Source organism: Lepidochelys kempii, chromosome 14 (genome assembly GCF_965140285.1).
Source record: "Lepidochelys kempii isolate rLepKem1 chromosome 14, rLepKem1.hap1, whole genome shotgun sequence".
NCBI classification, from domain to species: Eukaryota; Metazoa; Chordata; order Testudines; family Cheloniidae; genus Lepidochelys; species Lepidochelys kempii.
Window position 1 is genome coordinate 18,128,729 of NC_136393.1, and position 21,881 is coordinate 18,150,609.

Consider the following 21,881-nt stretch of genomic DNA (forward strand, 5'->3'; position numbering starts at 1 on the left):
ATGGTGGTGCAAACTTTAATTCAATACTAACATGGGCTTCTATGGCAAGCCCCAATAAAGTACTCTATGTATGCCTAGCTGGGGGTGGCTTTCTGCTCATAACCTCTGATTTATGCCCTGTCTGGTTTCCTGGTGAACTGCTGTGTGCAACAACGTTCTACAAGAAAAAAAAGTTAAGTTTTAAATCAAGTATATTCCATGTGTTCCCTGTGTCCTTCTCTGCTGCTCTGGGTGGCAAAGATACGGGGTGAAGATAGGGGGTCATGGGGTCAAACCCTGGATGTGGCCAACACATGTTAAGAACACACCTATGTTCCTAGTGAAGAGAAGATGTCACAGTCAGTACATTCTGATGGGCAGGAGCATCGTAGGCAGGTACTGGGAGGCTCTGGTCTGGCTTCTATGCCAGTGCTAATTGTCTGCATTGGCACCACTATGGTACAAAGTAACATGGTGGTGGATGACTTGGTGCTTAGCCTTGTTCAGAGTAAGTATGTTCAAGACTTAACACAATCTAGTCCATGTCAGCAGTAAATGAAACTGAGAATCATCCACCAGCTGGTTGGCTGCTACTTGAAATGAATTTCACTCCAGTTCTTAGTGAACAGGCATCCTTTTCATCATAAAAATTAACACACCGCTGCTAGCAGGGTCAGTGGTGAAGTTACTACGAAAGGGAGAAGGAAAGAGAGGTATGTCTGAGCACTATGTTTTAAACCTGTGGACAGTGGAAGACTGTTAGTTTTTCTTTCCTGCAGATCAAATCCACTTTGGACACAGCAAACAAATATAAATGCAGGATCGATCTTCAGATGCAAGATATAGACCACTGTAGACTTGCAAAGTATCTATACTGCACTTCCATTCAGCTGGAGCAATGGAGACAGAGTTGGCCTTTGGCATTTTAACTGCCATGCTGTCTAATTCTGCTCTAAGCAGATCTATGGGATGCCATGGTAAATATACCAGAGGCTGCTGACACTTTGCATATAGCAGAGTTCTCACCACTGGAGCTGCAGAAGTGGGGAATGGTTCAGAAAAATGCCTAGTGTAGATGGAGACAGTGTCTATCCCCTTCTAGTTGCTGGTTCACGTAGGAGGCTTTGAGTGAATCTCCTGGAGAAGGAGTTTACTAACCAGAACATTTGTGGAAATAGCAAGCCGTATGCGACTGTCTGAGACTATCTGCCCAAAGCTATTTTGAATTCATTAAACACAGTGGTTGCCCCACACCTCTAAGAGCTAGCCTCATCCAATCAAGGAGCAGAAACAACATCAGGAGACCCATTTGTCCGACCAAAACCTAACCAATGCAGCTTGAATTCTGAATCTCTCACACTCTCAATGAACGGCTTGCAAACAAGCTGCAGACCAAGAGTAACTGGCAGGCATTATTTGGGTAATAATTCTAAATCATGAATACATCTGAGAAACCGGCAAGCTGTTCACAGGCCATTCACCAACAAGGAAAAACTCTGAATCAGCTCAACAGTTTGTTCACTATAAATTATTTATTCAGCTGTAGCCATAACCTTATTTAAAGCATTAAGACCCAATTAGGCAACTCTTCATCACTCAGCACATTCTGCTCCATCATAGGAGTAACAGTCTCTTCAGTGTCCACCACTGCACATTCCGTAATTTAGATACTTTGCCCTTACGTATGGCAGCATTGCCCAGCTGAAGACCTCAAAGAGCTTCACAAATGTTAACAAGTTTAGCTTCACAAGACTCCTAGGAGGGAGATAAGTATTGTTATCCACATTTTATAGATAGGGAAAAAGAAGCACAGTTGGGTAGGGGCCTAATGTTCAGAAATGACCTTTAATGGTGGGTACCTTGTATTCTTTGCATGCCCAATTTGGGATACTTAGAACCTGATTCTCAGAGCCTGACTGCTCAATGTCTCTGAAAATCAGGCCCTGGGTATCTCAAGTTGAGCACCCCAAAGCTGAGGGAGGCACCCAAAATTAGAGGCCACTTTTGAAAATGTTGGATTTTGGGACTTTGCCCAAGGTCAAAGAGCAAATTTTTGTCTGAGCGGAAAATCGGATCTAGCTCTCCTTTCTCCCATTGCAATAACTACAAGCCTCTCTCTATTAGCTACAGCTTCTGCGAAGCCTGTGCAAAAATGAATAGTGCTTCCCCAAAACACATTTTACCTGAGCTGTCTCATGACTCCCCTGCAAGTTGTCAGAGCCTCTCAGACAAACACTAAGTTCAGAACAGTGTCAGGAATCGGACATCAGAGCCGAGCATACCAGGTTCTGGGACTTTGGAAGTGCTACTAGCTGCTGCAGAGCCTGGGCTCTTTTTCAGAAGATCCTGCAGCTCTCTGAGCTATGGACACCTGCTGCGATGTCACCACCCCATTCCAGTTAGCATGTGCCATTGGAGCTGTCTGAATGGGGAGGGCGGGGATGCAAAACAGAGTAGAGACAGGTTTGATATGAAGTATCCAATTGAATAAAAGCATATAGGGAATTGAGCCTTCCCCTCCCCTTGTTTTATGGGGGTGATGGGGTACAGGAGAGGTGGGGGAGATGTTTCCCACATTGGCACGAAAGGGGCAACACCTTTATGAGAATGGTTCCAACGTAATGCCCTAGACTAAAGTGGGCTGGGGCTGAAATAGTTAATTACTGCTCAGCTGTCTGAAGCCTTTAACGACTCTGATTAATTTCTCTCCCCTTTTTAAGCATTCTCTGCATAAGTGATTTGCTCCTCCACCCCTCTCCTTTTCTCTTTGTAGAGCTGTTTGCAGGCAAGGCGCTGTGCTGGAATTATTTATTCCATTCTGTGCTGCTTACCTAGCACTGCAGCAAAGCTCCGTAAGCCCAAATCCCTGGCCTATCATATGTGGTGCTCTGAGCCATGGCACGGCAGTGAAAGCCATCTTGGCATTGTCCTTCTGTTTTAGGTCCCTTTCCAGCATCAGAGCTCAGGGACTTGTTTTTTAACTGAGCAAATTTCTTCCTAGAACAGTGAGTGAGTATGTAAGTACCTGAAAGAACTGATTTATGGTTATTAAAACCAGACAGAGCCTATCATGCAGGGATTGCTCTCTGGCATTGGATGAGAAAAGAACAGTGCTAGCTGCACTGGTGTTTACAGGCAGCGGTGGGGGTAGGGAGTATGGTTCCTCCAGTACCTGTCATTGGTCCCCGTTTCTCCCCTGGGACATGAAAGCAAAGAAGGGTCTTTGTGTGCACCCATACCTAGAGGGAGTGCTGCACAATCATATTCCTAACTGCTGTGTTGCTATGATCTACATATGCCACACGGCATTCCACTGATCTGGGGAGTCAGAGAGACCCAGTTAAAGAGAGCTCAGTGCTCTGTCCTGCCCCCTCCCCCTTGCCCATTCCCTGCTTAGTGGCCTGCTCTGTGACCTCCTTCCAGGCAGGGAGGAGACAGGTTTCCTTTTTGTGCCCTCTTGGTTCAGCAGTTCATCCCTGCTAGTGTATTATTTATTCTAATGCTGTTGTAACTCCTGCCATTGCCCCCCGCTCTCCCCATTGCCCCCCTCCCTCTCTCCATCACCACTAGCTGCACCATTATACAGGACCCACAACCCTGCCAGCTGAGTAAGTAGACCTCCCGATCCCTTCAATCCCCTTCTATGTTGTTTACCGAGCACCTTCAGACAATCTAACATTATAGAATATTTTGCAGCAGCTATGCCCATCCACCAGCCTGGGACTACAGCCCTGATGGAGGACAGAACTGAAGGAATTACACAGCGCCTGGCACAGACACAGTATTTTAAAAGTAAACAACAGTACACCTCTCTCTGCTGCTTCCAATCGTGTTTTCCATCTGTTAGGATAATTACTACATGAATTATTATGATTGTTGTTGTTACTGGTTGTGAGTAGGAACGGGTTTCTCTTTCTTTCCACATGTTAAAGGTCATGTACTGGCTGTGATGCAGTATACACTGCATAGCTCCCTTTCTTCAAAAATAAACCCGTCCCAAAGGGATCTGTATCATCAGCTGGAGTCAGTCACAGATTGCAGGTAGGATATAATAACAATGCATTGCATCTACTGCCTTTCGTCCAATGATCTCATCCGAACAGTTTACAAATCACAGTGCCCCTGGAAGGGAGGTGGGCATTTGTTATCACCAGTTTGCAGCAGAGAAGGGCCCAAAGTGGAAAAGAGGATCTGGGCCAGGCGAATGCTGGGAAGGTTCAGATCTGAGTTCTGCGGCTCTAACTTGTCTCCATGATCCACCTGATTGAGCCTGTCAAAGCTGTATTGAAAAAGTAATCATTTGGATTCGAGCACTCCTCCTTCCACCACTGCACACTCCTGACATTCTGACATTCATATTTGGATCTAAATGCCATGGCTCAGGTCCATCTCCACTTACAGATGGGGAAAGTGAGGCATCCAGATATTTTTCCAAGGCCACCCAGCAGAGCCAATGACAAGGTCAGGAAGAGACCCAGGCCACTGCTCCACCACTCTAACCACTAGACAATACTGGTTCACCTTTTGTCTATATGGTCCCCATTCTCTGTGTACCCAGTCCATTTCCTACTGAAGTCACAGAGACTCTTTTTGTTGACTTAAATGGGAGCTGGAGCAGGACCTAAGTTTCTCACTAATTTGGGGCCAGATTTGATCTCATGAGTAGCAAGATAAATCAGGAATAACTCCACTGACTTCAGCAGAGTTACTCCTCACCTATACTGGTGTAGCTGAGATAGATTTTGTCTCTATTATTTCAAAGTGCTCTCTCTTACTTTCATTGTACTTCATCTACAGTGTGATATAAGCCTTTCCAAAGTGTGGTTTTTCCTCTAATAGACAAGGCACAGCCAGTGAGATGAATGCATTTCCTAGGTTAGTTTGCTCTAATAAGTGTCCAGACACACACACATGCACACACACACAATCATTAGTACCTTTTGCTGTGAGCCCTAATTTTGGAGACTGCTGCTGTCCCAGATGTCTTGTTACTTCATTTAAAGCATGTGCTTAAGCTCCATTGAAATAAGTGAAACTTAAGTGCTTTGCTGAATCAGGCACTCAATTAATGACAAAGATAAAAAATTATCCCCGTTCCAGAAAAGGACAGACGTGAAAATTACAACAAATCTATTTTAAAAACCAGCCACCCGTTGAAGGCAAGAGACACCAAGAATCCATACTCAACATTACACCTTCAAAATAATACAATACAAGAACCTGGAGGAAAAGGAACTCCATTACATGTCTCCAGTTCTGTCCCCCACATGCCATCCCATAGACAAAGTTAATGGCTCTGCATGGGAGAAGTCAATTGTCTGAGTTAATGTTTGAGCTGGCTTTGAAATCTAAGCAACCATCATGTATGATCTCTGGAGTTCACCACCATGTTCAGTGTAAGCTACCATAGCTTTAGGAATAAATGAGATAGCTTGAGTTTATCCATGTAAATTAAAAGAAAATCCCAGCAAATCATAAAAATACAGGACCACGTGGAAATCGTTGATGCCTCATGATATGGAGGTGTAGGTAAGCAGAGACATCTTACTGCACACCTAAAGAAGAATAACTTGAGCTGTTTGAAAAATGCAGAAAATATTTTGCAACAATATTTCAATTCTTTTCATCAAACATTTCAAATTTTCAAACAACGTTGACCACTCTGAGTTGGTTGAAAAGCATAAAAATAACACAAAATATTTCAATTTTGACAAATTGGATTTTTAAAAAACTAGCTTTAAAAACAATCCTTTGAATGATATATGGCATAACCCTCAACTTCTAATCATCTAGGAATGCAAATCAAATGGTTCAGAGTACAATAACACAAAGTAAGACAACACACAGAGAAACAAATATTTCTACGTTGTTCTCAATAGCAATATTATATTTGTATTACATATACACTTTTAACAGAGCATATTTTGCTGCCAAATATCTTTACTACAAATATATTGTAGGAAAAAAAGGTGACTATTGCTTGCTTGTTTCTTACAGGAATTCCATTCAGGTCTCCAACCATTGTTTCATGTTTCCACTACAGTAAACATCCCAGCCTCACCTGTCCCTTCATGATGGGGTGGGAGATTATGCAGTTTGCAAGCACACAGACCTTCACTGGGCCCATGTCAAGTAACAAATAAACCTCTTGCTTTGATGTAATCCAAATTAAAATCCTTACCTGCTCTTGACTCCTTCAAAGGCGGTTTTCTGGCAAGAGCTTATTGGATGATTTATTCTTTGCTGAAAGACAGAGAAAATAAAGAATTTAAATGACACACAAACAGTTTACCTGATTGTGATGGATCTTTTCTACATTTGGGTAAAAAGTATCAGAGATCTTTCAGTTTTATTTTCATTATTCAGCATTATGTGCAACACTCACTTACAATGAATATTTCTTTCCACCCAATTTTTTCGCTTTGGCAAACTCTCTCCCCACCACATATTATTGTATTTTGAATTGGGATGGATGAACAGATTCAGATAACATAAGAGACACTTTTTATGAGCATTTGCACCCTATAATCAAACCAAATCTTTTCTGACTTTCAAAACAAAATTTGCATAACTTTCCCCCATTATTTTTGCATAGCTTTTCTCACATTATTTTTCATTTAATTCACACCATAATTGGCTAGTGTGTATGTATTCCATTGCCCTCTTTCTGCATAGAAACAGAGCTGCTCAGGTGTGTGTGTTATAGGCCCTGTCTTGCTAATGGCGATTCCATTTTAGCTTAAGAGGTAAGTGCCTGTGCTTTTGGAGCAGGATGATCTGAGCTTATCCCCTCTGTCACTTTGAAGTTCTAGAAGCCAAACTGTGCAGCATAGTAAACACCATGAACATTGTGACAACACATGCATTTTTCCTGGATTCAGTCTGGTCTGAAAGCCAAGGGGCCAAAACAGCAGGAAGAAGCCTGTTCTTGGGTTATTTCCTGTCCAGCCACAAACAGAAGCCCCAGAACTCTCACAAAAAAAACCCGTTTGAGTGAGATTTCCAATCCAGTTTTGCAAACCCAAAGGTGTGGATAATTTAGATAATTATCTAATATAGATAACTTCGATTTGGATAAAGTAGATAATTTAGAACAGTAGCAACCTTTCCGGTGAGTGCTCCACCAACTGCTATTTTAATGTAATATCTTTCTCCAGCCTAGCCCGTGTGGCTGAAAAGACGGTTCACTTTGGTCTGTTGTGTGAGTACTAAAGATATTGTAGGTTTCAGAGTAGCAGCCGTGTTAGTCTGTATTCGCAAAAAGAAAAGGAGTACTTGTGGCACCTTAGAGACTAACCAATTTATTTAAGCACAAGCTTTCGTGAGCTACAGTGCCACAAGTACTCCTTTTCTTTTTGCAAAGATATTGTAGGACTTCAGAACAACCAAAAGGGAGGGTGTCCTCAGAGTGCTTCCGCCGACGTGCACAGGCTGAAATTGTGGAAAAGCGGCATCACTTGCCCCATAACCTCTGCCGTGCAGAACGCAATGCCATCCACAGCCTCAGAAACAACTCTGACATCATAATCAAAAAGGCTGACAAAGGAGGTGCTGTCGTCATCATGAATAGGTCGGAATACGAACAAGAGGCTGCTAGGCAGCTCTCCAACACCACTTTCTACAAGCCATTACCCTCTGATCCCACTGAGGGTTACCAAAAGAAACTACAGCATCTGCTCAAGAAACTCCCTGAAATAGCACAAGAGCAAATCTGCACAGACACACCCCTAGAACCCTGACCAGGGGTATTCTATCTGCTACCTAAGATCCATAAACCTGGAAATCCTGGATGCCCCATCATCTCAGGCATTGGCGCCCTGACAGCTGGATTGTCTGGCTATGTAGACTCCCGCCTCAGACCCTACGCTACCAGCACTCCCAGCTATCTTCAAGACACCACTGACTTCCTGAGGAAACTACAATCCATCGGTGATCTTCCTGAAAACACCATCCTGGCCACTATGGATGTAGAAGCCCTCTATATCAACATTCCACGCAAAGATGGACTACAAGCCGTCAGGCACAGTATCCCCAATAATGCCACGGCAAGCCTGGTGGCTGAACTTTGTGACTTTGTCCTCACCATAACTATTTCACATTTGGGGAGAATGTATACCTTCAAATCAGTGGCACTGCTATGGGTACCCACATGGCCCCACAGTGTGCCAACATTTTTATGGCTGACTTAGAACGACACTTCCTCAGCTCTCGTCCCCTAATGCCCCTACTCTACTTGCACTATACTGATGACATCTTCATCATCTGGACCCATGGAAAAGAAGCCCTTGAGGAATTCCACCATGATTTCAACAATTTCCATCCCACCATCAACCTCAGCCTGGACCAGTCCACGCAAGAGATCCACTTCCTGGATTCTTTTGGCAAGGGCGTACACTACTGGTTTAATATACCATATTTTCTGTGCCATTTTGTTCCCCTTTTTAAAAAGCATTATATTAGCTTATTTGTTGTAAAGAAGGAGACAAGTAAATTGTAGAAAAAGAAAGTAACCAATGGCCTTTATGTTCCAGGTTCAAAGCTGGATGAATCTCAAGTAAAAAATGAACCTTGAACCTAGTGGTATCAGAAAGACCCCATACAGTTTGGAAACTTCTGCCCACCCCTCTGCACAGGAAAGGGACATATTGCAGATCTGAACTTAAGTGCCTTGACAGAGACAGTGCATCTGTCTTCACTATCATTTACTCATTCCAGTTATGTGGTCCCCTCATGGTCACCAAATTTCCTCCCAATATTTAAAAACAATAACATGGAAAGAAACGGTTATGCACAGCACAACTGTATATCTCATATACAGTGAAGGAGAATAGGGCAGAGACCCCTCTTTAATTCCCTGTGGAAGACCCTCCTCACTATTCCTCAAAATGTGGACATGAAATGCGAACAGCTAGTTAAACTGAAATTCCTGTCAAGCCAAGAGGGCTGGGCCTACAACCCATTCTCTCTTTCTGTTAAGGTGAAATACTTTGGCAAGGAAATAGTCTTTCTGCACCAGATGTATCTCCCTAGTAACTTGGTAAATCCAGTTCTTAGGCTTTGCCACAAAGAGGCTTAAAATCAGTTAGCAAATATTTTTAAAGGGGGTTTCTGTGATGAAAGAGGAGTGTGAGAAAGGCCATTGATTAGGAGCTTTTCAATGCTTATAGGCCAAAAGGATGAATTATAGCTTTTAAGAAAAGTGCTTTATAAATGGGGTGATACATGGAGTGGGGTGAAGCTTACAAGCAGATGCTCCAATATTACTTTGTTTTTAAGCCTTTGTGAACTATTTTCAGGATTCCATTTTCAGCATTAATTCATATTTATGCAACATTTTTGAAGATGAAAATTAACAGGGTGATCTGTGGTGTCCTACAGGTAATGGAGGAAGCACTGTCCCATCAGACTCCATTTTCATCTGGCATATCAGATTGCAATTCTGGAGATGGGTAGCTGAACCATGGAATAGGACCTTTTAGTGCATCAGCAACCTTCACTACAGCTCCCAGGTTCTGATTTTATCTTTGATTGATAACATATGCACAAGTACTGGGCTAGCTCTGTAAAAGTCACCTATCTTAGCTGGGCACTGCAAAAACGCCTCGATGTTAGGAGACTTAGAGCTGAGCAAATACTTCAAAAATATCCTTCAAATATTTGCTCAGATAAAATGATGAATTAACTTTGGGCGTGTTTACTTTCCACAATCATTCTGGCAGAATTGTTTGAAAAAACAGCAAATATTACACAATATTGATGGGAAGCAAATTTTGAACATGTACATTTTTGCTTATCTACCCTGGAAACCTGATTCTAGAAGCTACTCTCCTCCAATCAGGGTATGTCAGCAATACCATATGACCTATCAAAACTCAACCAACACAACTCAGATTTACCATACTGAAGTGCCACAATAAAGGCTCATGTGTAATCTATAGAACAAGAAAAATTTGCAGAACGTATTCAGCAATAACTTCAAAAAACAAACACATCTGAGAAAATGGTGAAGTGCTTGTAGATTGTTTACAAAGAGAGAGGGTAAAATAGAATCTTTTGCTATGAATACCTCAGGTTCCTTTTGTATTATAAGCAAATTAGAGCATTAGGATGCCATTAGATATTATTTACCCCTGTACAGCCATGCAAAAAGATATGGTCCCTGCCTTAGGAGTTTGCAATCAGAAGTCGTCCTATAAATATAGGGAAGAGGACTGGAGGCCCTAGGACTTGTGAACAGGCAGTAAAGATTGTACATGTCTGGTAGTTCCATGGTTTTCTTTTTCTTATACTTGTTTAAAAGGGAAGGCGAGGGTTGGCAGGCTATTTCATCACACGGGCAGATAGTGTTTTTCCAGAAAGAGTAATTAGAGGTTTTGGACGATCAAGCAATACGATACCTGATTTCTATACAATACATAATAGGTGACCATAAATATCAACTGGTTCACTTATAAACCTCTTGGGACAGATGACTAGATCTGAACTAAACCTATCATAAAATCCAAGTGACTTCTATGTGCACAAGCTGTTGGCTCTGAGTGTGAATGAAAGCCCTATTTTTGTAAGTGGTCTGCAGGGAACTTGTTAATGAATCTCAGCATCCTTGTCTACACTAGCCTTTTTATCTTTACTCTTCCCACTGTTACCATCCCTGGTGCAGCTCCACTGTTGGTATCAACAGTGGGAGCTGCACCATAGGTAGCCACCGGTATTTTAACCATCATGTTGCCTAGACCTGTTCTCAGCAGTGTTAGGTGACAATGTTTAAAGCCCCAGCAGAATTGCCTACACCGTGGGTCAAGCTGCTCTGGTGATACCAATACTGGACATTTTAAGAAACTAGTGGCTAGTGTAGAAACAACTGAAGATGTTATTCAAGGGCCATTAAAACCAGACAGAGAGGAAACCAGAGGCACTTTCGGGGGGGGTCGGGGGAGGGAAGAATATGCATTTGGAAGATAAAAGAAATCTGAGCCATGTGATCAGTATCCAGCAAGATGATAAATAGAAGCAGGAGAAAATACTCTGAAGTGCAAACACTGATGTGTCTGAAGCCTGAAATTTGGTAGAGTATTTTTGCCCATCACAACCTGCAGATCAGTAATTGAGAAGGACACATCCTCTTTCTTATATTGAGTCTGTCTGAGACTGATGATAGTGGCAAGTTAATTAATTATCTCCAGCATCAGTTTACTTGAAGATTTTTTTTCCCAGTAACCCATCAAAGAAGCTTGATAGAGGCCTTGATTAGAGGGATAATGAAGGAAATCTCCAGTAGATTAGATCATTTCTAGTCTAATTGCAGCCATTGTTAACATGGGCTGCTTTCGTGGTTCTGGGATTCATGTCAGGGAAATTTCATGAGAGTGCAAATCCACCTGAAATGTGATATTTAAGGATAAATTCAAGTAACAGCATGTTTATCATATTTCTGTCAATGGAATAAGAAAAAAAAATCAGATCAGTTGATTCAATATTGGGAAGAGATTTTGCATGCATCCTATCTCGTGTTCTCTCAGTCCATGGGAATGACCCATATTTTGGACTCAAATCACAGACGGTTTGGGATCCCTGAGAACATGGCATGTGCAGGGGAGGAGAAGGAGGGTACTCACTGATGTAAAGGGAGAGTAGGGATTTTGATATGCACTTCTTTCTCTGTGTCTGGAGGCCTCTTACTAACATAGACCATTTAACACAGACTATAAATGGGGTGGTTCAACTCAGTCCTTTTCACCACTCATCAGCTTCCTTCTCTGGTGCAATTCAGTGATTCCCCGTCCTCGGAACCAGATTGTCAGGGCAGCAGAATGGGGACAGTAGATCTTAATGGGCTGCTGAATTTACCTGGCAAACCTACTTCCTTGCTGCATTTCTAAGAATGAGCTTGCAGTGAGTAGAACAGACATGGAGAAAAACTTGCATAGATTGGACTCACCCCAGTCAGAACAGAGATTCAGCAAGACTAACAGAAAATATTATAACTTTCCTTATCTCACATGGTGAGTATAAGGCGGCACATGAATGATGAAAGTGCCGGGGCAAGCTCTGCCTTGTCTTACATCCCAGTGGGACAACATGGAGTTGTCAGGGCAGCATTTGGCCTGCTCTGTGCAATTAGGTGGCAAAGGAACTGTTCCACAATTCTGGTAGTGTGATTCTTGTGTGTGAGAGCGTGCGTGTGAGAGAGAAAGAGACAGAAGTGTATGTTGCTTTTTAAAAATGTAAACTTAAATACATTTGGAAAGAACCAAAAGCCTGTGAGCTTCAGACTGAGCCAGATGCCCCTGGTGGCTGTGTCATTTAGTGTTGAACAGATATCTCTGGAAAGTGAAGTCTCTATCCACAGAACAGAGAGACACTGAAGCAAGCTCCCCAACACCACCGTGCTTCATTGCTTCTAGCAACAAGCTGGTGCATACCGTCTCTAGGGTCTCACTGCGAAGACTGCCAAAAAGGAGGTCAACGGATGCCAACCACGATGGTGGGTCTTGTCCTGAGGATGAACGTCCACTGGGAATGTGAGTCCGGCTACCAATTCCTTTCTCACAGGCCACTCAACGGCTGTCAGGTGGGTCACCACTGAACGGGATTCAAACCAGCAACTGAAAGATGAAAACCTCCATCTCCCAACACTTTCCCCTTGCTGGTGTCCCCAGTACAAATTCCCTTTGCCTTCGAAGTCCCCTGGGTATTTTAGGGTAATTTTCGATCTACCCAAACCATGCACACTGTGCCAATCTAATAGCAGGAAGAAATAAATGGCCAGGCTCTGATATTTCAGTCTATTGGGCAGATCTCTATCTCACATAAATAAAACCCCAGGCCATGCCCAGAAATCCCTGGGGCACATTTAAGCAATCTCTTTATATTATTTTAAGAGGCTCCAGATGTTTTCCACTGTGTTGGTGCTCTGCAAACTACTCCCGGACATAGTTACATTGACTGTAGGGTTAGCAGATGCCAGAGATGCCATTCTATAAATGCCTGGATAGCAGAAACAGAAAAAGGACAACAGTCTGACGGAAATGCAGTAATAATGATGGTGAAGTATTATCTTCATAAACAGAACACAACATGAAAGGAGAGCATCGTCATCACCACCTCACAGTTAGTACTTGTCCCGCTCTTCAACATGAATGTTAGTTGCCTTATTTTCTATCTGGTAAATGGTAGGTGATGGGAAGAGACCTGGCTTCATACCACTGCACTGCTACCATCATTCTATAACTGCAGACTGGGTCCATGCAAGTGGGCTTAAATAAAAAGAGAGAGGTGGGGAAGTAGAAAGTGTTTTATGGGATTAAATGTCCCAGTCTGAAGTAAAGCAATTTCCTTCGGTCTCCTGCCATTTCCTTGTGGAGGCTTATCATCTCCAGCTGGGACGATATAAAGCCCCATTTAATCGAGATCCATTTAACACTGAATCACGCTAACAAGATTACTTAGCCAGGGCTAATTCTGCATTTGCTGAAGTGCAGTATCCAGGGTGAGTAATCTCTACGTGCTGGTGGCAGGTTCACAGACAGGTTACCCAGTGGCTTAGCATCACAGACAAAACATGGAAAGTACATGGAGGACCATGACAATGAAAACCCAGCCAGTTAGCCTATTTGGCTATTTCCTTTCCCCTATTCCATGTTATTTGAGATCATTGCAGAGAGGGTTTCATCATTACCCCATAGGATCCTAAGGGGGGAATTATTTTCTTTGTCCTCTCTAGCAGCTGGGCGGCCAATACAGTGAAATCCTCTTCAGTCATTATCTGTTAAGTGCATAGCATCCTTTTTGTGAGTTAAAGGGCACAGTATTTTTTGCCTGGGACTGAATTCAAAAGGTTTTGCCTTCCATCAGGAGGTAACTCAAGATTTGAGGACTAATTGAATACATTTATATGCACACAAGTGATAGGCATTCATACAATTTTTTAAAGTAGATTCTTACAATTCAGTCATTTAAAAATATAGCACTAGGGGCTCCATTATTTATGAATATTATTAATGGCAGCAACATACTTCCCTCACAGTGTTTGTGAAGTGCCTTTTTTTTTTTAAAGGGGGAAATCTGCTTTCCAGGATTCATAAAACACCATCAGAGTGCCATATAATCATTACAAGAAATAATAAACAATACCTAAACTTTCCATGTCTTTACTGCCTTACACCTGAGACTCTCAGAGTGCTTTAGACAGGTAAATGGTTTAAGCCTCTCAGTACCCCAGAAATGCTCCCAACCCTCCAAAAATCTATGGGCAGAGCTAAGACTGTTGGGCTGTGATGAAATATGTATTTCTTTATACATGATAAGAATAACGTGTTTGCTTATTAGGTGGGCAGTGCAAGATTTGATGATGATCTCAACCATTCACTTCCTTACTTTTTAGTGCATGGATTTTGGAAACAATGTGATTGTTAATTATACTGTTATCACTTAGTCACCTTAGTTCCCCCCTCCCCCTTAAATAAATGAAGGGTTTTCTCCTGTTTTGTTTTTTTAATCTTTGGAATTTCTCATGCCATTATTTATTTATTTATTTGTACATCTTGCATCCCCCCCCCCCTTTTGCGTAGGCAAAGGAAGACACAATTTTTAAAACTGTAAATAAATGGGACAGGCGAGTCACCAGATTGTTAAGGAACTCGGTGGAGGAGAAGAATCTAATAATGGCTCCTACAAAGCTCCGCCTTGTTCAGGACCTGATCTAAAGCCCAGTGCTGTCAGTGGAAAGAGCCACATATTGACTTCAGTTGCTTTTGGATCAGGCCCTCACTGTGCTTCTGACACGTTATTTAGCTACGCTAGACATGAGTGCATGCACAACATAGCCTACTTTCACTTAAATATTAAGCATAAAAAATTCATAGCAAATGAAGTGTCAGAACCAAGAGTGGAACCAATTACTTGAATTCAGCTGTTTTGTTCCACAGCCAATATCTCACCCACTATGCCATAGTATCTGCCAGCCAAGCCCCTAATCCTTCACTGTGCTTTGCTTGGCCTAAGTACTAAGTACAGCTCTGAACCAATATATATGAAAGCAAGATATGGTTCTGCCAATTCAGAGTTCACGGTTCCTGGCTCTGTCACAAACTTACTAGGTGACCTACAGCAAGTAACTCAGAGTTAATTTTTCAAAAGTATACATGTGATTTAGAAGAGTCTAAATCCCATTTTGAAAAGTGACTTAAGTTTCATTGGAAAATGCGAATTTGTCAAACCTGAAATGTTTTGCGGAAACATCTCTGATTCAAAGAATTTTTGTCAGAACAGAGGTAGGGTTCTTGGTGGGCTACTGAGAAGCCAAGACTTCCAGGGCCTCCAGCTGCAGGGTTCCAGGATCTGCATCTCTAGGGCAGCCTCACTATGCCAGGGCTTCCAGGCTCCCTGTCATAGATCCAGGAACCTGGAAGTCTTGGGTGCCCCAACTCTAACCAGGGCTTGGCTACCAGCTCCACAACAGGGAACCTGAAAGTCCTGGAACAGGCTTCCAAGATTCACAGCTCTGGGGCAGGCCTGCTCTGCGGCAGGCCTTCTCTGCAGACTGCCCCAGGGCTGGGAGGGTTTCCAGGCTCCCAGGCCAGCTTGTTCCCATGCTGCCCACTTCCCAAGGCATTTTGGTCAGGCATCCAGGAGAAGGAATAGCCTAGATTGAGGCCAATAATAGATTCTCTGTTGCAATTTTTTCCCCCTCCATCAATTCATTGACAGGGAATTGTGTCTAGATGTGAAATGATGCCAGTTGCATAAACATTTTACAATTCCTGCCCTTGAAAAATGTCTTTTGCACAAGTCAATGTCAAAATCTACTTACATGTTATTTTGTGGCATAATGTGATTTTGTTGGGCAGCTAGAGGGACGCAAAGGAACGTTAGACACTGTTCACATTTCAAAAACGTTATTTAAAGCCTTTAAATCTCAATTTTTTTCCAAATTTTTCAGCAAAGTTTCCAGTTGCCCATGAGACTTAATCTGAAACATTAGAAAGCATGAGAATTTTTTCTGTCTTTTTGAATTAATAGAAGAATAAAAATCAGCCTTAAAATGAGACAAGGTTTACATAAGAAGCCAGGGAAGTTCTATTTCATGTAGGCACAGAGGTCGTGCAGGGAGACCACTGTTATATATCAGCTGTAGAATGAGCCTCATGTTCTTTCTAAGCTGCAACCAGCCAATAGAAGATGACATACATACATGAGATGCATGTATGTACAATGGGAAAGGCAATGGGGTCTAGTGCCTAGGGCACTGGACTGGGAGTCAGGAGTCTTGGGCTTTATTTCTGGCTCAGTCATTGACCTAGTATGTGACCTCAGTCCCCCCTTCTGTAAAATGGGGACAATTTTGTAAGGTGTTTTGAAATCTGTGTTTGAAATTCACTAAGAGCTAAGTAAATAAGTGCCCAGCCATGCTCCAACTGAAGCCCATGGCTAAATCGTTCACTGAAATCAACATGATCTCTAATGGGCCCCAAAGTATCCAACAATAGAAGTAATCAATAATTTTGCTTTCGTTACAGTCGATTTTCTTCCTGTATCGCTAGCACATGCATTTCCATGGAGATATGACTCCGCGGAAAGTGTAAGAGGTAGTAACACGTAGAGCTGTGTCACAGGGCAATTGGCCCTTGAAGGGGAGTCAGGGCCTAGCTTGCACACAATGACCCTGGGAAGACCCCCCCTGGGAGTAACTGATTGCTTATATGGCTGTTTAATGCCAACATATAGTAACTGTCAATCAGTAGACTTGGCAGAATTCAATCCTTATTTTTTATAATTTAGACGGATAATATCAACGTTTATTTTTAAGTGTTTTTTCAATTTTGTATCTATTTAAATTTCACAGTTGCCAGAAATTACAGGAGAGGGGAGGTCAAATAATAGGGAGGTCAGACCATTGTTTAATGACAGGAGATGCTGAGATTCAAAAAGTTAAAGCTTTCTAACCACCATAACACAAAACTGTCAGGATTACATGTCAAATTTACCAAGTCAATATCCTTAAATCAAACTCTAGCCAATTCTTTCTTACATTCCCTATCTGTACATTTTGATCCTCATCAATGGAAACTTTTTTTCGTTGGTTTGTGTGGTAGGATGGGATCTACATTTAGCAGTAAAAATCTAATCCTTCCAAGCCTATCAATCCGTAGAGGAGCATGTGCGCCCTATAAAAAGGCTGCCTGAGGATACTCCTATGAGGGAGGTGCCTTTAAGGAGAAGGGATTTGTAAGGGGGAAGGCAACCCTGAAGGGTGAGTGTCCACATGGAGGGAATAGGAGTAGCCCAGGGGAAGGAACTGGGAGGGCTCCAGAGAGAGGGAGAGACTGTACCCCACATGAACAGAAGTACCCTGAAAAGAAGGAACCTAAGACTGTTCCCCAGGAACAGGAATATCGTGAAAGAAGGATCTGGAGGCGGTCTCCAAGGGAAGAGAACAAAAGCAGTCTAGAGTCCTGACTTCAGACGAGGGACTTGGCCTTGAACTCCCTGTGTCTACCAGATTCAGAAGTTAATTGGCTGATACCAAGGTGGCAGAAATACCTAAACAAAGTCTTGCTTATACTTTTGTTAATCTTTGTGGTCAATAAATGAGACCCTCTCAAGAGGTTGCTCTTTTATGCACAGAAGGTCATGTGGACTTGTCTATACTTAGGTGAGGGGAAACTAAGGCAGGGCTCACCTATGGCTCCACAACCAGACACTAGAGGGCTGAGAGGCAGAGCTGGAACATTCACAAGTTGGCCAAAATATTTTGGCCTAAAGTTTTGGGGTTTTTTTTACTTTTCAGTTTTCACCAAAAAAATTGGGGGAAAATCATTTTGGATCAACCCCCTTTTTATTTATTTTTTTATTTTTCAGAACAGCCAGTGAACTGAAAAATCGGGTATTTACACAGATCTAGTAACAAGCTATATTTTGAGCTAGAAGGAAATGAACAGTTAGACAAAAGTCAACATTTCAGCTCAGGATGATATTGTTAAGTGACTCAAGAACAGTTTGATGAATTTTCTTCAAACTTTGCGGAAACATTCTCCTTTGCCTTCAGAGTAAATATTTCAATTTTCAGGTCAATCCAATTTTACAATCAAAGTTATATGGGAAACAAAACAGGTTTTTATAATGGAAGCCAGCTGCACCTTGACACCACTCCATAATAAGCTGGTGTTCTAGTTTTCTTACTGACTCAAGCAATACTGAAACCATATTTAGCAACAGACAGATTAAAATGAGAATTGTGGAAGCATGAAGCCTTGTTATCTGCTAGATTTTCCACAGCTGAGGCTCAGCCATGCATTGATTGCCAATTCAGATCACAAAGTTTGTCCCTGTGGAGCCTCCATACGTTTCTCCCCCTGGAGGAGCTATGAATGTCAATACACCCGTTGGCGTGCAGTATATGCAAGTCCTCCAGAGGATGAAATGAGAACTGACATTAATTGGCCACCATTGCCCTTCGTAACTTTTAAACATTGTCCAATTTTTTTTATGAGTCAGGAAAAATAAAGCTGTATTTAGTGTGACACACAAACATGGTATTGATGGATAGATTCATCGCTGACTATTCGCTATATGGAAATGTAAGGACTAGCCACATAAAATGTTCACATAACATAATACAAAACAAGTGAATGCATAGGTGCTGGAACTAGGGGTGTAGGGGGTGCTGCAGCACCCCCAGGTTTTGCACAGAGTCCCGGCTGCTGGCCCCTCGCCCAGAGGCTCTGCTGCTGGCCCCGAGTCCCAGTGGCCAGCCCGCCTGCTCCTGGCCCTGCCCGCAGCTGCCTCACTCCTGTCCACATCCCTGCCTCCCGGAGCCACGGCCCTGTTCCCAGCCCCAGCTCAGCACTCCCACTCTAAAAACTGTTCCAGCGCCACTGGGTGAATGAGTAGATAGATTGCTCAACTAAGCTGCCACTTCATGATCTTTATAGAGAACTTGGTATTATGCTGAGAAACTAATCTAGAAAATTACCATCGAAGTTATAGTTTTAAAAACATTTTTTTCATTCCCATTTCCCAAAATATGCAAACTAACCACTTCTACAGAACCTTCAATTGGAGGATTTCAAGGGGTTTTACAAACATTAATTAAGCTTCACATCACCCCTGTGAGACAGGTTAGTGTCATTAACTGCATTTTGCAGCCAGATAAACTGAGGTATAACGAGATTAAATAAACTTGTTTTAGGTCATACAGCAAACCAATGGCAAAATCAGGCGTAGAACCCAGAGGGCCTGTCTCTCCTATCCCTTCTCTAAAAACTTCTACCTTCCCTCTCCCTTCCAGGAATCTATAACGTTTTATCTGATCTTATGCCATCATTTTTCATTAAATGACCACCTTCTTGTGAGACTATGAGCGACAGTTTTGTCCATTAAAACCTTATTTTGCCAGGAAATAGTGAGGGGCAGAGATTATATCTCAGAGTGCAGCAAGGGGATTTCTCCTGGAGAGTATTAAAGGAATATGTATACTCAGTGGTATAGTTTGCTAGTTAGTTAAATTCTGTGGGTTTTTTAAGGTTCAGAGTTTCAGTTTACATAAACATGCCAATGTTTGCATGCTTACCTGGATTATACCCGAACTATCCCAAACTCCTGAATCTCCAAAATTGGTCTGGAAATCTCAGGAAAACAAACTCCTGTGAGGTTTCTTATAAATTCCTGTGTAAATTGGTGGAACGATCTAAAGCAAAGAGAGCCTAGACTCTGATCCTGCAAAGACTTGAAGCATGAATAGTCTCATTCAGTCTTATGAAATTCATCACATGCTCAAAAGTTAAGCATGCACCTAAGTCTTTGCAGGATTCAGGCTTTAGTCAGCAAGTCTCTTGCCTGGCATTTATTCTTGAGGGCAGTGTTTATAATGAGGTAATAAATATCTGGCTGTAACCAGAAAATAAAATGGAGAAACTCCCCAGCTTGTGTTCAACCCAGGCCCATGATAACTGAGTATGGAGCATCATCTTTCCAAAGGCCCTCTCCTGCCCTCTCTTTCCAAAACAGCCATTCCTATATTACAGAGCTACCTCTGCGGACCTGTGCAGGAAGAGAGAAAGACTGAGCTGGTTAATCTCCAGGTCACCAAAAATCACAAAGTGCTCCTTCACCCTGTCACATCTTGCTTCTGGGTGGACTGGTAAAACAGCAAGAACAGCTGTTTTTTTATGGTATTACAGCATCTCCACTTCCAGTCTTGGCTGGAAACAGAAAGTTCAGAGATGTACATGAAAAATCAGAGGTGGGGCCAGAACAGAACCAGAAAATCAGATCTGGACCCCTGCACTGCATGATGATTAAAAATGAAAACAATGAAAAGTTACCCAGTATTTTTGAAACCTCAGAAAAAAAATTGTTTTGAGCTCTGGGTGAATTTTCAGGTCCATTGTTACTTTATCTGATCAGGTTCAACCACACCTTAATTTAGAAACTGCCATTTTCTTCTGTGCTGTTCTTATATATGACGAGTTTGAGTTTCTTTAAACAAAGTAAGCTTTATTTTCCCCAAATCCTCCTTAACTTCAGCCTCTGTGTATCTAGCATGGTACGTACTGATCTAACTGAGGTACTTACATGGCCTCATTACCATAGTATCTGAGCACCTCACAATCTTTAACATATTTATTTTCACAATATCCTGTGAAGTAGGCCAGTGCTGTTATCTTCATTTCACAGATGGGGAATTAATGCCCAGAGAAGCTATGTGACTTGCCTGAAGTCACACAGGAGGTCTGTGTCAGATCAGGAAATCGAACCTAGGTCTCCAAAGGGCCATGCTAGTACCCACTAGATGATCCTTCCTCTACATGTCTGGCTACGGAAAGAATTCTAGACATGCATTTTATTAGGCATGCATGTCTTCTATCAAACTCTCAAGGGAATATAACCACCAGATTTTTGTAAACAATTGAGGGTCTGAGTTGTTACCAGCAGTAACTATCTTGCCTCTTAGCCACTTCCAAAGCCTCATTCAGGAGCATAATTCCTCACCCTAGACAGGTCTGCCCTGTGACCGGGCTATGGTGATCTTTTGGTGTTGTAGTCTTTTATTACTGAGTGATAGCGGCACTCTTTGAGTGCTTGCTTCACTGAGGGTGATATCCAAATTTCTATATTAAAACTATAATCCTTTTTACCCCCTTTAAATTATTCTGGCCCTACTTCTAGTACTGCAGCTACAAGTCAAATAAAGTAAAGAAGCGTGCAAATTCCAGCAACAATGTAGGCAGACTTCATAGCACCCAGGATAAAAGCATGCAGCAAGTCAGCCTGCCCATAGCAAAAGTACATGGAAAAATATGTTGTAAACCTCACAGAGCAGAAATACACAATCATAGTGAAGGGAGAACCTTGAAATGTTCTGACTTTGGTTCAGATAAGCATCCAAAATCACCCCCAGGGCAATTTTCATAGAGGGAGAGCAATAAACAGCACTTCTCCTCTGCACTGCACAACTCTAGCTACAACTGGCAACCAGTTTATAACGGGATTTCATTGCTAGATTTGTAAACTGTAAAATTTCCAAAAACAAATGCATAATAAAAGCAATGGATTAACTCTTTTTGGAATGCAGCCATTACTGGTTGTTCTACTGCCCTCACCCTAACTAAAATACACCCAGCCTCATTTACAACTCAGCATTTATTGAAGAATTGGTTCTTGTTTGTTAAAGAAAAACCTCATCAGTATGAGCTATAACAGAGAACAGACATAACACAAACCACAGAACACAGCAGAAAATAGAACTGATAGACATTTTAAAATTTTGGAACTTTTACAAAATAAAGAAAATTGAAAAAAAATTAGGAGAAATTTTGGTGTTTCCAAGAAATTTCCTCCTTGCTTTTAAACTCACTATATACATTTTAATTTCAAATTGAAAAAAAAAAAGATTTTTAAAA

At 42.1% G+C, this 21,881-nt stretch overlaps 1 protein-coding gene across 7 annotated transcripts in view; it reads right to left on the bottom strand.

Annotated features, from left to right (window-relative positions):
- Window positions 1-21,881, bottom strand: part of LOC140897602 (uncharacterized) — a 344,323-nt gene that overhangs the window by 121,642 nt on the left and 200,800 nt on the right. For all 7 annotated transcript variants that reach the window (XM_078848412.1, XM_078848413.1, XM_078848416.1 and 4 more), the window contains one exon: window positions 6,161-6,222. In XM_078848412.1, coding sequence (XP_078704538.1) covers window positions 6,161-6,222 — 62 coding nt within the window. The remainder of the gene's footprint in view (window positions 1-6,160; window positions 6,223-21,881) is intronic.